Below are 12,278 nucleotides of genomic sequence, written 5' to 3' on the forward strand. Positions count from 1 at the left end.
GCCCCCAAGGTCTGGAACAGCCTGCCACCGGAGGTGGTTCAAGCACCTACATTGAACACCTTCAAAAGCAAACTGGATGCTTATCTTGCTGGGATCCAATGACCCCAGCTGACTTCCTGCCCTTGGGCAGGGGGCTGGACTCGATGATCTTCCGAGGTCCCTTCCAGCCCTAATGTCTATGAAATCTATTGCCCACCCCTGGCATAGACAAATTCTTGAAATGTAAGTCTTGGTCTATGGACTGTGTAAACTTGAATGATGAAAACTTGGTCCAGATCTTCAGCTATTGCAAACTGGTGCATCTCTGTTGACTTCAGTGGAGCTATACTCAGTACCTGTACATGTCTCTAGAAATTTTCCCCATTGCAGCTCTAAAGCTGTCTGATTTTTAATTATTATACCTTTCATTTCCTCTGTTTTCTCTTGGAGCTTCTTTTGTAAAACTTCTCTCTCTGCCTGCAATTCTTTAGCTTGTTTCTCAAGTTTTGAGATTTTCTGCAAATATAAGTAAACATGATACTGAATGTAAAAAAATCTTCATTAAAAACACCCATCTTATAGTTGAAATAGAACATGGGCTTTACTAGGGGTTGTAGATTCACAGCGATGCCCAGAATCAGAGTTGCCATAGTAACCAAAAGACATAAAATTATATTGCAAGCAAGAACAAGAAGATTAACCTGTTCCTTGTCATCCTTGTATTTCTTCCCTTTATCCTCAGAGATTCTTTTCTGTGTGGTTAATTTTTCAAGTTCTAATTCAAGTTTCTGGATTGTATCTAGGTCATGTGCATGAGTTGAAGCTAGGCTGGTCAATCTCTCCAGTAAGCCATGATTTTCTTTGCTCTACAATGATTAAAAAAAGGTAAGAATGATACCAATTGAAAAATGTTGTTCCATTCTGCTTGGTAACTTAGATTATCAGTGCAAAACTTTCTGCTCTATCCTTTCAGCAACTGCCAAATTACCTCTAGTTTCTTTTACTGGAAAATGAATAACTGGTCATTTCTTTAACTGGTCATTTCTATAACTGTTAAAACAGGATTTTGAACAGTACTAGAGTACTAAAATCTTATTCAAATAGATCTTATTATGATGCTTGGGTACAGAGTGAAATAAAACCTGGACAACCCCATTTAAATCCTTACCTTACGTATAAGAAAGCAGTTACCCATGGCTGTCCCTGACTGCTCTTGCTCAATCCCCTTTACTGAAGCCAGAGATTTCACCTCATCCCGCCCCCTTTAAAACCACATTAATGCTGTTAAAAAAATAATTTGCCTGGGATGGATCTTGTAAACCATCTTTGAAAGGAAAACATGCTAGACCACAAAAAATAGCAAATATGTCAACTAGAGTTGTAGCCAACAGAGTTCTAATCCCAGTATGAAAAGGGTCAAAGAGATCCGACTGAAGACTTGTAAAGAACACAGAAATTGCCATGCAATTGTCTGATTAGTGGTCCTTCTAGTCTAAAATACCATCTTCAACAAGGGCCAATACCAAATGCTCCAAAGATGCAAGAAATTCCTTTGGTGGACAAATACAGTACAGCAGGAAGACAGTGATTGATATATGCTTTTAAGGATAAAGGTCCATATTTTTTGTATAATTTTTTATCTTGCCAAATGAACTCGAGATTATATTGATCACACAAATGTTCAATTCACAATGTATCTGGTTCTGAATAAAACAAACATGCTCAAAGAAAAAGAAAGAAATCCTGATGCACGTATGTCACCTACCTGGTCCTCTAGTTTCTTCTGTAATCGCTGAACCCTGTATGAAAGCTGAATATTCAAAACAAACCTCCGAATGTTCTGAAATCTACGCCTCGCAAGCCAGGCACGGGCATACTTCTGAAGGATAATTGCCTTGTGTTCTTTGAGCATCTGGAAAAGGAGAGAACTGGTAGAGCAATCAGCACTGGCTCAGATATTCTGTAAATCTACATTGTAGATAAAGTATTGTTTCTACAGAAAGTGTCAAAGTACTAATATATTTAAATAGCATATCAAAACCATAATATTGCCTCCCAACATTTAAAACTTGGACAACCAAGCTGCAACCTACATGAAATTCTGAGGTTCAAGATTACTATCTATAATACTACATTGACCCGCTAAAAGGTTCAAGAATCATTTGTACAAAAGATACAGTATTAAGCATCATTTTATAGTACATTAGCTATTCCCATACGCTAGGATCACATACAAAAAATGTTGTACCTTTCGGTATTTTTTCCTTGCTAAAAATCCTCGTGTATACGCTTGAATTGTTACAGCAGCCACATGGATGAGCTGACAAAGTTTACGGACAAGGTATCCTCGACAGTACTTCTGAATGACTATAGCTGCCCATGTTTGCTTTAGGGCTGTAGCAGTTATGGCTTGCCTTAATTAAGAAGAAAATAAATATTCTTTTAATTCATGTGAGACTCCTTGTGCTTTTCCTCTTGTCAGAGAAGGTTCAAATATGGAGCAAAAAAGGAAATAATAGGATGGATAATTTAAATCACATTTCAACTAAACAACATTGTGTACAGTTCTAGTTCCATAACTCATTATTCTAATATTATAAAAGCCTTAGTCTGTCTGTCCATAACACTTTATTTGCACTCTGATTGCTTGTCTGAAACAACCAGAGTGCTCCAAGAGCATTCTGGAGAGGAGACAGCAGCAGAGCCTTGCCATGACGGCGGGGACAGAGCAGAGGGGTGAGGCCAGCACTGATGGCCTCGCCCCACCCAGCCCTGCTCCCTGGAAGTGGCGGCGACAGCACAGTGGGGCGAGGCCAGAAGTGCTGGCCTGGCCTGCCCACCCCCCCAGCTCCTTGGAGGCGGTGGCAAGTGGAGTGGGCCTGGACAGCAGGAGAGGAGGTGGGAAGCAGCCCTGGGCCCGATGGGGGGGGTGGGGAAGAGGGGCCCCAGGCCCCATGAGGCCAGGAGTGGGTGGGGGGGAAATGACCCGACCTGCCGGGGGGAAAGGAGTGGGCCTGAGCCCGATGCCATGGAGAAGGTGAGGGGAGCGGTGCCAAACTCTAAATGGCAGGGGTGGAGGCGGAGAAGGGGAGAATGGGCGCAGATGAGGTGTGGGGGGGCAAACACTGGGCTCTATCCACGCCCGCCCCTCCCGCATCATTCTTGATGGGCAATTTGCTAGTCTGTAATAAAAGTATTTTGCAATAATTTCTAAGATCTTGGCATTTTAATGCAATACAGAGGTGAATTTAGGACTAAAAAAGGATGTTCCATATACTGCAACATGATATAACATTTTACTCTTAAGTGCCAAGTGGACAGAGTCCTGTTACCTGCTCAGGCTCAGTCCACACCTACAGATCTACAAACCTTACATAGAGGAAACTCCTCTCTAGTGTGACTAGAACAGGTTTTCTCCTATTGGGATCTGCATCCCCAGACTATGTGCCAGCTGGGGAAAATTAGCAAGACAAACCATGGGCTTGTCAAGTAAGGGAAATTAAGATAGGGATGCTGAGATGTACATTCACAGTGCTCTAGCGTCTCCCTACTACAGCCTCATACAGTTGCACTTAGTGGGTGCATCTACAGGTGCAATTAATGCAACACAATAAGCTCTGGTGCTGTTTGAACCAGAGAAAACTACTCCTGGGTGCAGTGCCTCCATGTGCAGCTGAGACAGCAGCAATTTGAGATGGGGCAGAGTAGCCCAGGCTGCAGGGATGCTTTACTGTGGAGCTAATTAGTCTACTCCTGCAGTAAACCACACATGTAGGTGGACCCAATGTGTGTTAAGTGTGTCTTTGGGTGAGGCTGTTCATTTGTTTCGAAGTAGAGTAAGCTACCTTACTGAGCAGCAAGAGTGTCCACATGAGGAGTTAGTGCAGAGTAGGGAGCAAGCTGTAAACTTCATAGTAACTTCCCTGTTTAAATAAGCCTTTAATCAGGGGCAGATTAACAGGTGGGCTCAGCCCCCTGGGGCACGAGGGTCAGCTCGGCCCATGCAGGCATGCTGGCTGCAGACATCCAGGGTCGGCAGCATGCACCTCCAAGCCAGGGCCAGGGGTGGGTGCAGGTCTTCCAGTGGACAGTGGTGGCTTTCTGGGGCCATCTGTGGGAGGTTGCTGGCACCAGGATGGGATGGGACAGAGGGGTAGGCAGGCAACCAGGGAAGTCGTGGAGCCCATGTCCCCCTCCCCCCAGGCTAGCCCCGGCCCTGACCCGTCTCACAGAACCGGGGGATTTCAACCCTGGCTGTGAGGCACCCACTGGACAGAGGGGCCGGGCTGGGCCAGGCCAGGGCCTGGGCTGCCTTCACCTCAGCAGTGCTCATGGCCCCTGGCTTGCCCCAGACGTGCCAAGGAGGTTGGGAGAGTCCAGCCAGAGCCCCCTGGTGGGCACAAAGGAAACCTGCCCTTGCCTAGTGGGGGGACTCTAATTTTCTATTTGCCCAGAGCCCCAATAAATCTTAATCTGCCACTGCCTTTAATAGACAAGCCTGGTAAAGGGGACAGACTACTAAAATGCTTCTGGATGACACTTCAGATACAGTGAACAATGAAAAACTGTTTCTCACTGGCCTAAAGATATCTTTTTCTCTGACCAATTTAAGTGAAGCAGGCTTAAGAACAACCCAGACTGTCCAACTTTACTCACCAAAAGCAATTGTTTGGGGGAGCCTCTGTCTAAAACCTACTATCTACAGTTGTAACCATATACCTCACAGGCTGCTGGCTATAGCAGCCTCAGTACTGCACAAGCCTACACAGTCCCTTACATCAGACTGAGGATAGTCAAGCAGTATAAAGCCAATTTGCATGCACTGCCTGACCTTATCTAGGGCTCTGAAGCTGATCAGTTTTTTTGGGCTTACTAGTGTGCCACTTGGCATCAGACACAAAAGGACAGCAGTTCTGGCGTATCCAGGACTTTCAGGAATTAGGCTTACTGCATCTGAAATTTGCTAGAGTACTTCCTGAATACCAGTGACCAATGACAACAATGATTTGGCATGTGCTGAGCACTCCCTATCTACTAATCTAAAATGCTTTATAAGCATAGAAAGATTGATGTGATACCTACCTCACAGGTAAAGAAACAGGCAGAGAGAGGTTAAAAATTATTTAAAATCATACATAAATTCAAGAGGGGAAAAAAAGTGATACCTGAAGTACAATTTTAAACTCTACATTTGCTGGGTAAGGATTTGCCTGGGATATTTTAGGAATAAGTTATCCTGCATTTGTGCAGGGAGTTGGACTAGATGACCCTTGAGGTCTCTTACAAACCTGTGATGAATCTGATCTTCTAGACCTCTTTACATACACCCTAATAGCAAACTGATTTATTAGCATGAAATACCGTACAGTCCGCTGTCCACGGAAGTACTGCTGTATTATAATAGTTGCTCGTCTGACATGGAGGAATTTCTTCCGCTGCAGCCAGCCTCGGACATTCTTTTGGATCACGATGCAGGCTTGCCTCAGTTTGTCTGACCGTAGTTTTTCTAAATAAGCAACCTGCCCTGCTCTAAAGAAAATTTTTGTTCGCCCAAACTGATACTGGTTAGGATCCTGAAAGAAAACAAAGCAAAGCAAAGCAGTAGTTTGTTTATAAGCTGCAATTTCTTCTTCCTCAAAAACCACACATTTCATCTTTCATAAAATTTAGCACAGTAGCTGAGCAATACAAAAATGACAAGACCTGGTTAACTGTGAGTACTGCCTGCCATCTTTATACCTGCAGGGAATCTTTCAGCACATGCACATGACGGGGAAAGGCACAGAACAGAATGCTAAATCCAAAGGTTACTCCCAGGCATGTCAATGAGAAAAGATTTAATTCCAAAAATGTAAAAATAAAGCAATACCAAAAGGATCCCAAAACACACAGCCCCCAGACTAAGAAAAAAACATTTCAGGAGTAAACCTCAATGGTTTCCCTAACTTATGCACTCTGTTTATTGTAGCATCTTTCTACCTGGCAAAAATAACGCACGTAAGGAACCTGAATGCAAAAGTGCCTGAAGAACCTGCTTAATGTCAGTTTTGTGTATTTTATACTTGTATCTTTCATCCTACAACATCTCAAACTAATTTAAAAATTATGGCTCAACTTCTGCTCACAGCTACCTTGGATGTAAGTCAACAGTCATTTTGTTAATTTAAGTGGTATAACTGAAGGCAGATTTGGGCTTTGTGTATTTTCATATTGACAGAAATTACAGCCACATCTCAGAAGAAGAGCTAGAAGGAGAGCTACCAGTAACTGGTAGTATACAGGAGTTGAACAGAAGTAATAGAAAGGAAGAAAATATTTTAAACTAAAACCAGTCCAGAACAAAGACTGGCTCTTGAATGTTAAGAGCCAGAGGGCACCAGTTTTTCAAATCTTGTTGGAAAAAAACACCTGCAGTAAACTGTTCAGTAAATTAGATTAGTATCTTCCAGAGGATAAAGGACTGAACTGAACCTGCTGGGATTAAAATGTTGGCTTCAAAAGAGCCTGACTGCAGGGTAACACATTCTTAGAACAGTTCTACAGAATTTATGGTATCCTAGCATGAAAGGCCTATTAAATTACATAAACACACAGAGGTCTTAGTAAGCGTTTGTCCCAGGGGAACACAAACGGAGGTCCTGTAACACCCTCTCATGGCGGGACCTGAGGCTGGGGTGAGCTCCCGGAAGGACAAAAACAAAGCTCTAAAAAGAGGGCTTACTTACCTCTGACAAGAAAAACCGCGCTGTGCTGTGAAGAGCTGCCAGCGCGGTTCATCAGCTGCTTTTATTTGCAGCTGGGAGCAGCACCGGCAGATGACATCATTGAAAACTGCTGCCCGGTGGATTTAAAGAGCCGGCGGTGGGGAAACAGTGTGGGCAGCAGCTAAGCCAAGGGCAGGAGGTGAAGCTGCTCCCCGGGCTACAGGACCGCAGAAGCAGCAGATCTTCAGGGGGCTGGACAGGGACCCATCAGAGGGGTCCCGGCGCCCTTAAAAGGGTAAACACCCAGCTCGGCAGGACAGCCGGGTCAAGGAGGATGGCATTGAGGGATTCAGATGACCACAGACGCTGGAGCCATGAATGGGGTGGGCTGTGGCCTGAACCCCTCCTGTTCCTTTTCTTTCCTCTTTTTTTCTGTTTATGTTAGCATCTTGAATGACACTCAGAGCCTGAACCAGGGAGGCATCCCCAACTGACCCAAAGGGTCAAGAAGAGGAGTGGAGGCAGCCTTGACGAACGCGACAGCTCGAAGATAGGGCCAAAGCAGAGATTGAGGCAGGACCAGTCCCACACCTTGTAGACACTCGGGGCGAAGAAAGATACTGAGGGACAGGAAAGAGGGGGCAAGAGCAGGAGGGAACATCAAAGAGACAAGCTGGAGATCCATCACATGGTTGTCCTGAAGCCTGGTGTATGGCTGGGGTGTAGGGTAGATGGAGCCCCAAGAACACCCACAAGGGGCAGCGCCCAGTTTGCAAGGTCCCACGAGGGAGATCCCCACTACTAAAAGGAAGATCAAGTCATGGTAGGCGAGTTTTCAGGGCATCCTTTGGAGTCGAACGCAGCCCAACGCCCAAGTCCCGTGGACACATCCTGCGGCCTGAACGGGGCATGCGCTCTAAGGCTGCTAGAGAGCGCCTATACCAAACCAGGAGGGTGCGGTGTTTTTGTTTTATTTCTTTTTATATATATATATATATATTGCTTATATACAACAGAGGAATTGTGGTGTGTATTTGGAAAGAAGGGGGCAGAAAGAGGAGTAACAACTATAAGGAAATAATAATTACATACTGTTGTGCCAAGGTATTCAAAAGAGTGATATTTAATGGATCCAAAGGAAGACTGAAGAGTAATTGAGCAAAGAGGAACATGGGTTCCAAAGGGAAAGACTTCATGTTTGCTATCAGAGAGATGAAAAGAAAGATTTGGGAATGTAACAAAGAAGTTTCCTTTGCTTTCACTGTTATGGAGAAGGCCCAGGACAAGGTTCCATTGGAGAAAGGAGAGAAGAATCAGAAAGGTTAAATGTAAGTAAAGCATATGTGGATTCCATTAGAGACTGTAAGAAGTTCATGTATGTTGTGTGCAGACAAAGTATGGAGAGATGGAATGGTTTCCTGTGAGGCTTTCTTTGCACTTGGGCAGCATGTCGGTTCCAATACTTTTTAGGGCAGCTACAGAAGGAGTTCTTCAAAATGTGGAGAGGACGCAGAACAAAGCGAAGGCCATCTTGTTCTATGAGGATGTGATGAGTTAGGATGCAAGGACAGAAGCTTTACTCCATACTGATATGGAGAATACAGATTGAAGATTAATAAAGATGAGAGCAAAATGATGATTACAGAAAAGGGAATGTGCCCCCATACACAGAAAGCTATGTTAAGAGAGTATTAAAAATAGCTGATGGATTAAAGGATCTTGGTTCAGTGGGCAAGAGTGACAGGAGGATTGACAAAGAACTGACAAGGAGGCTGTACGATACCATATGGAATGCTCAGACTGCATATTAAAAATAAGAAGCAAAGGGAAGGCTGTGATGAAGATAAAGTGGTTCCTGGGAGAAAATACTGACAGAAAGGTAAGAAGAGATGGATGGAGTCAGTGTATTGTCAAACAGCCAGAAGCTGGAACCAGTAACTAATGATGACAATGATTTAGCATGTGTTTAGCACTCTCTATCCACTAATCTAAAATGTTTTATAAGCACAGAAAGACTGACATGATACCCATCTCACAGATAAGGAAACAGGCAGAGAGAGGTTAAGTAACTTGCTTGTGGCCACATACAAACTGTAACAGATGGAGAAAGAACATGACTCAGCCCTGGGCTGAGTCCACTAGACCAGAACAAATCAAATTACCTCACCAACAAGCACGAAAAGACTATATAAAATATGATCAATATTGGATCTTTTGCATTTATAATAGATTCTACAGCACGTAACGGTCAGGTGCAGAAATACTAACCTGGATTAGCCGCTGCAAAACAGTTCTGCAAATCTTTTTCTTGTCACTTAGTGAGAGTTCATGCTGCATCATGAGAATGCTATAACGGCTGAAAAACTCTATGTACGTCCACCTATACAATGATAAGTTTGAGCATGTAAATTATTTAAATAGATCTAAATACTGTCATTGAACTAAAAAAGAACAATTGCTCACCTGGAAGGATAGCTCTGTGCACTAATTCGAATAGTTTCCAGAACACCACATGCTCGAAGCTGCTGAGCCACCCGCTTGGAGTCAAACCTCAGGAAGCAGATTTTACATATTTAGTTCTGGATTTTTCAGATTCTGTTTTAATTACTGATTGCACATTTCTTCCAGAGATTAAAACCTGCTTGTCTAAGTGGAGCCTAGGTAATAGGTTTTTTAACCATAAAACAAAACTGTAGGTTTTAAAATATTGATGAGTTATATCTGTTCTTTGTAGAACAATATTATACAGAGGAGGATGACAAGTCAAAATTCACTTATTTAGACAGCAGGATAATAATACACTCTATGTCAAATAAGGACCTAGTCTTGCAAACCCTGAACACAGCACTATCCACTATACATAGATCAAGGTTTTTTCAGACCAAAAGGGGTTTTAATTGAACGAATACTTTCTTGTTAATATTACAATTAAAAGTAGAAGCACAGATGGTTCCAAAGTAATTTTCAGGTGTCTGAGAAAGGTTTTTTCCTTTACAGGAATTTCAGTACATGCTGCAGTATTCTGGGGAAAAGTGAAAAATATTACGTACCCTTGACACTGCACACAGCTCTCTTCTGTGTGCTTCTAATTTCCTCAAAGCTATTTTTATTTAAAAAAATATGAAAACGTCTGTGACTTCACCTCAGATATCCACGTATACTAATTTTCACCCTCAAAAACAAGCACACCCATGAATCTAAAATTAAAACATCCAGCCTTCCCTCCTAACATTTTATTAAAAAGAAAAACCACTAATACATGACTTTTAAGCTGATAGAAAATTTCCAATGTCTTAATAAATATGATCCAGAGAATCATGTGATATTCATTGTTCTATAACATTCATTGTGTAAAAACATTAAAACTGTTTTACTTCAGTATTCTTTAAAGGAATAAAATACATTCTGAATGTGAAGTCTGGTTAGTCAAGAACAGGCAACTGACTTCTGGTTAATCTAAAAATGAAACTATTCTTCTTCATTAAAGATAGTATATTATTTCAAAAGCACTAAGATACTCACTCAAATGGCATCTTCTCATCATTTGGCTTTATGCATCGGACATAGTGAGGTGTGGTTGCGTTAAGTGTCTCCATAAGCAGATACAAAGAACTGCGGAACTAGAAAACAATAAGGCAGCAGTTTAGTTAATTTAATGTTTACATTCAAACAATACATCTTCTGGCTGGAAGCTGTGACAAAAATACAGGCTGTAGTATTCTTAGAGGTCTGCTCATTCAAATGTTGGCACTATTTACCAAGATATTATACAAAGACGTAAACAAGCACACATGTTGAAATAATAGTAATTGGACTGGCCCTAGTTGAACTGCATACTATGTAGCCAAGAAACATGTTGTTTCCAACAATGAATACATGACAGCACAATGCTCATAATTATGAATGTCTGAATATCAGGCCCACAAATAAAAGTTCATTGGTGTATGAGTATCAGCAGTATTTTCCACTTCAGCCAGTAAACACAGTACCTTATTGCCAACTGTTGTCCGGAACTGTTTGTTAGGGGCCTTGACCACTGGTCTTGCAGGTTTGACTTTGATAGCTGAACCGAAGCGTGAAATGGGTGCTGGATTGTCTTTAAAAAAGTTTGCACAGAGATGAAACTGAAAGTGTGAAGAAAGGATTTCAGTTAAAACTAGGAGTAATTCTATCAATGATTTAATATAGTAATTATAATGATACATATATAATGATGATACATATATAATTGCTAGTCATGGACCTTAAGGTCTCTGGCCAATTTGAAATTAAAATATATAGTTTGGAATTAATTCAGACATAGTTAAAATTCTTAAACATAAGCTGGTCTCAAGTTAGTAACATTAAATGAAGCAATTCTATGTCAATCTTTACTAATACTCCATGGGAAATCTGGTGTCTCCATAGACTAATTAGCCATGAATTTACAAACCTTGCTGCTTTTCAAAATTTCAATTAAAACTTCATAGACTGTATCTCTGTTTTTTTCCAAAAATCCTTCACATTTATATTCTACCTGTGCAAAGAAGCAAGATAATTAATTTTATAGCAGCAACAACATGAACAAGTACTAAAAAGAACTTTCTTACCACTGAGATGTGCTAGGTACTGGAGAAGGGTTTGTCTTAATAACCCAATATCTGTAGTACTCCTACATACTCTGCGTAAAATTCTGCCTTTATCATTATGCTAGGTGCAAAGCCCACATTGTAGCAGCTAGACAAACTGGCACAATGCACTGTCAGCTGCCCTCTGGCTCTCTCTTAATTAAAATCTGTCCACATCAAGCTGTCTGCAGAATACCATATTCTCTTAGTACACGTTACATAGGCTGATATCTTGGTCAGACATTCCTTCAAGTGTTCTTATCTTCTTTACCCACTCCCATCAGTTACTGTTTTCCCCCATTTCAACTCTCAGCATCCCCCAGAAACCAAAAAACTGTGTTTCTAATATAAATAACGTATATTAATATAACTCTACGGTACTAACAAGATGTGTGTCAGTTGCGTCCATGACTATTTTGCTTGTATGTTACAGCCTTTTTTCTACAACCTTAAACTGAATTTTTTGGCTTATGTTCACAAATTTATGACTGCATGTAGGCTGTTTAGAGCAGGGACTTCTCCTCTCCACCATACAATGTAGGCCTTCCTGCCAATAAGCAAATAATTAATATTAAATATGCTTATAAAAGGTGGTTTATGACTAGTAAGACTAACAGTTGAATCTACATTTAGTAGATTCTTTCCTATTAAAGCTGGTTGAAAAATAGTTGTAGGCCATACCTTATCAGCAAAGTGCTGGATGATAAAAGATGTGTTTGACATTCTTGGCTTTTGAAAGAGTGGGTTCTTGTTGATAAAATTATTATACAGCTTTTGAAGCCAATTTTCATCTGTTCCCTGAGGTAACTGTAAAAAGGCAAACAGTGAGGCTGTTTAATAAAATAGAAGATTAACAACAAGAAAACTGCTTATCAATTAATGCCTTTTTACTAATATCATTGCATAACTTTAGTAACTTCCCATATGTCTTATAAATGCTCTGAATTCTGAAAGCTGTGACTTGCCAGTGTCTATGACAGGAGGTCAT

The 12,278-nt window shown here is 41.5% G+C and overlaps 1 protein-coding gene across 1 annotated transcript in view; it reads right to left on the bottom strand.

Moving 5' to 3' along the window:
- The window catches only part of MYO5C (myosin VC), a 67,449-nt gene that overhangs the window by 25,770 nt on the left and 29,401 nt on the right, over positions 1-12,278 (bottom strand). The window contains exons 13-23 of the mRNA XM_014605954.3: positions 11,972-12,097; positions 11,116-11,199; positions 10,673-10,807; positions 10,206-10,303; positions 9,147-9,233; positions 8,952-9,063; positions 5,341-5,552; positions 2,228-2,393; positions 1,745-1,891; positions 681-845; positions 402-495 (exon numbers count right to left, since the gene is read on the bottom strand). Coding sequence (XP_014461440.1) covers positions 402-495; positions 681-845; positions 1,745-1,891; positions 2,228-2,393; positions 5,341-5,552; positions 8,952-9,063; positions 9,147-9,233; positions 10,206-10,303; positions 10,673-10,807; positions 11,116-11,199; positions 11,972-12,097 — 1,426 coding nt within the window. The remainder of the gene's footprint in view (positions 1-401; positions 496-680; positions 846-1,744; positions 1,892-2,227; positions 2,394-5,340; positions 5,553-8,951; positions 9,064-9,146; positions 9,234-10,205; positions 10,304-10,672; positions 10,808-11,115; positions 11,200-11,971; positions 12,098-12,278) is intronic.

The sequence above is a fragment of the Alligator mississippiensis genome, chromosome 11 (genome assembly GCF_030867095.1).
Source record: "Alligator mississippiensis isolate rAllMis1 chromosome 11, rAllMis1, whole genome shotgun sequence".
NCBI lineage: Eukaryota > Metazoa > Chordata > Crocodylia > Alligatoridae > Alligator > Alligator mississippiensis.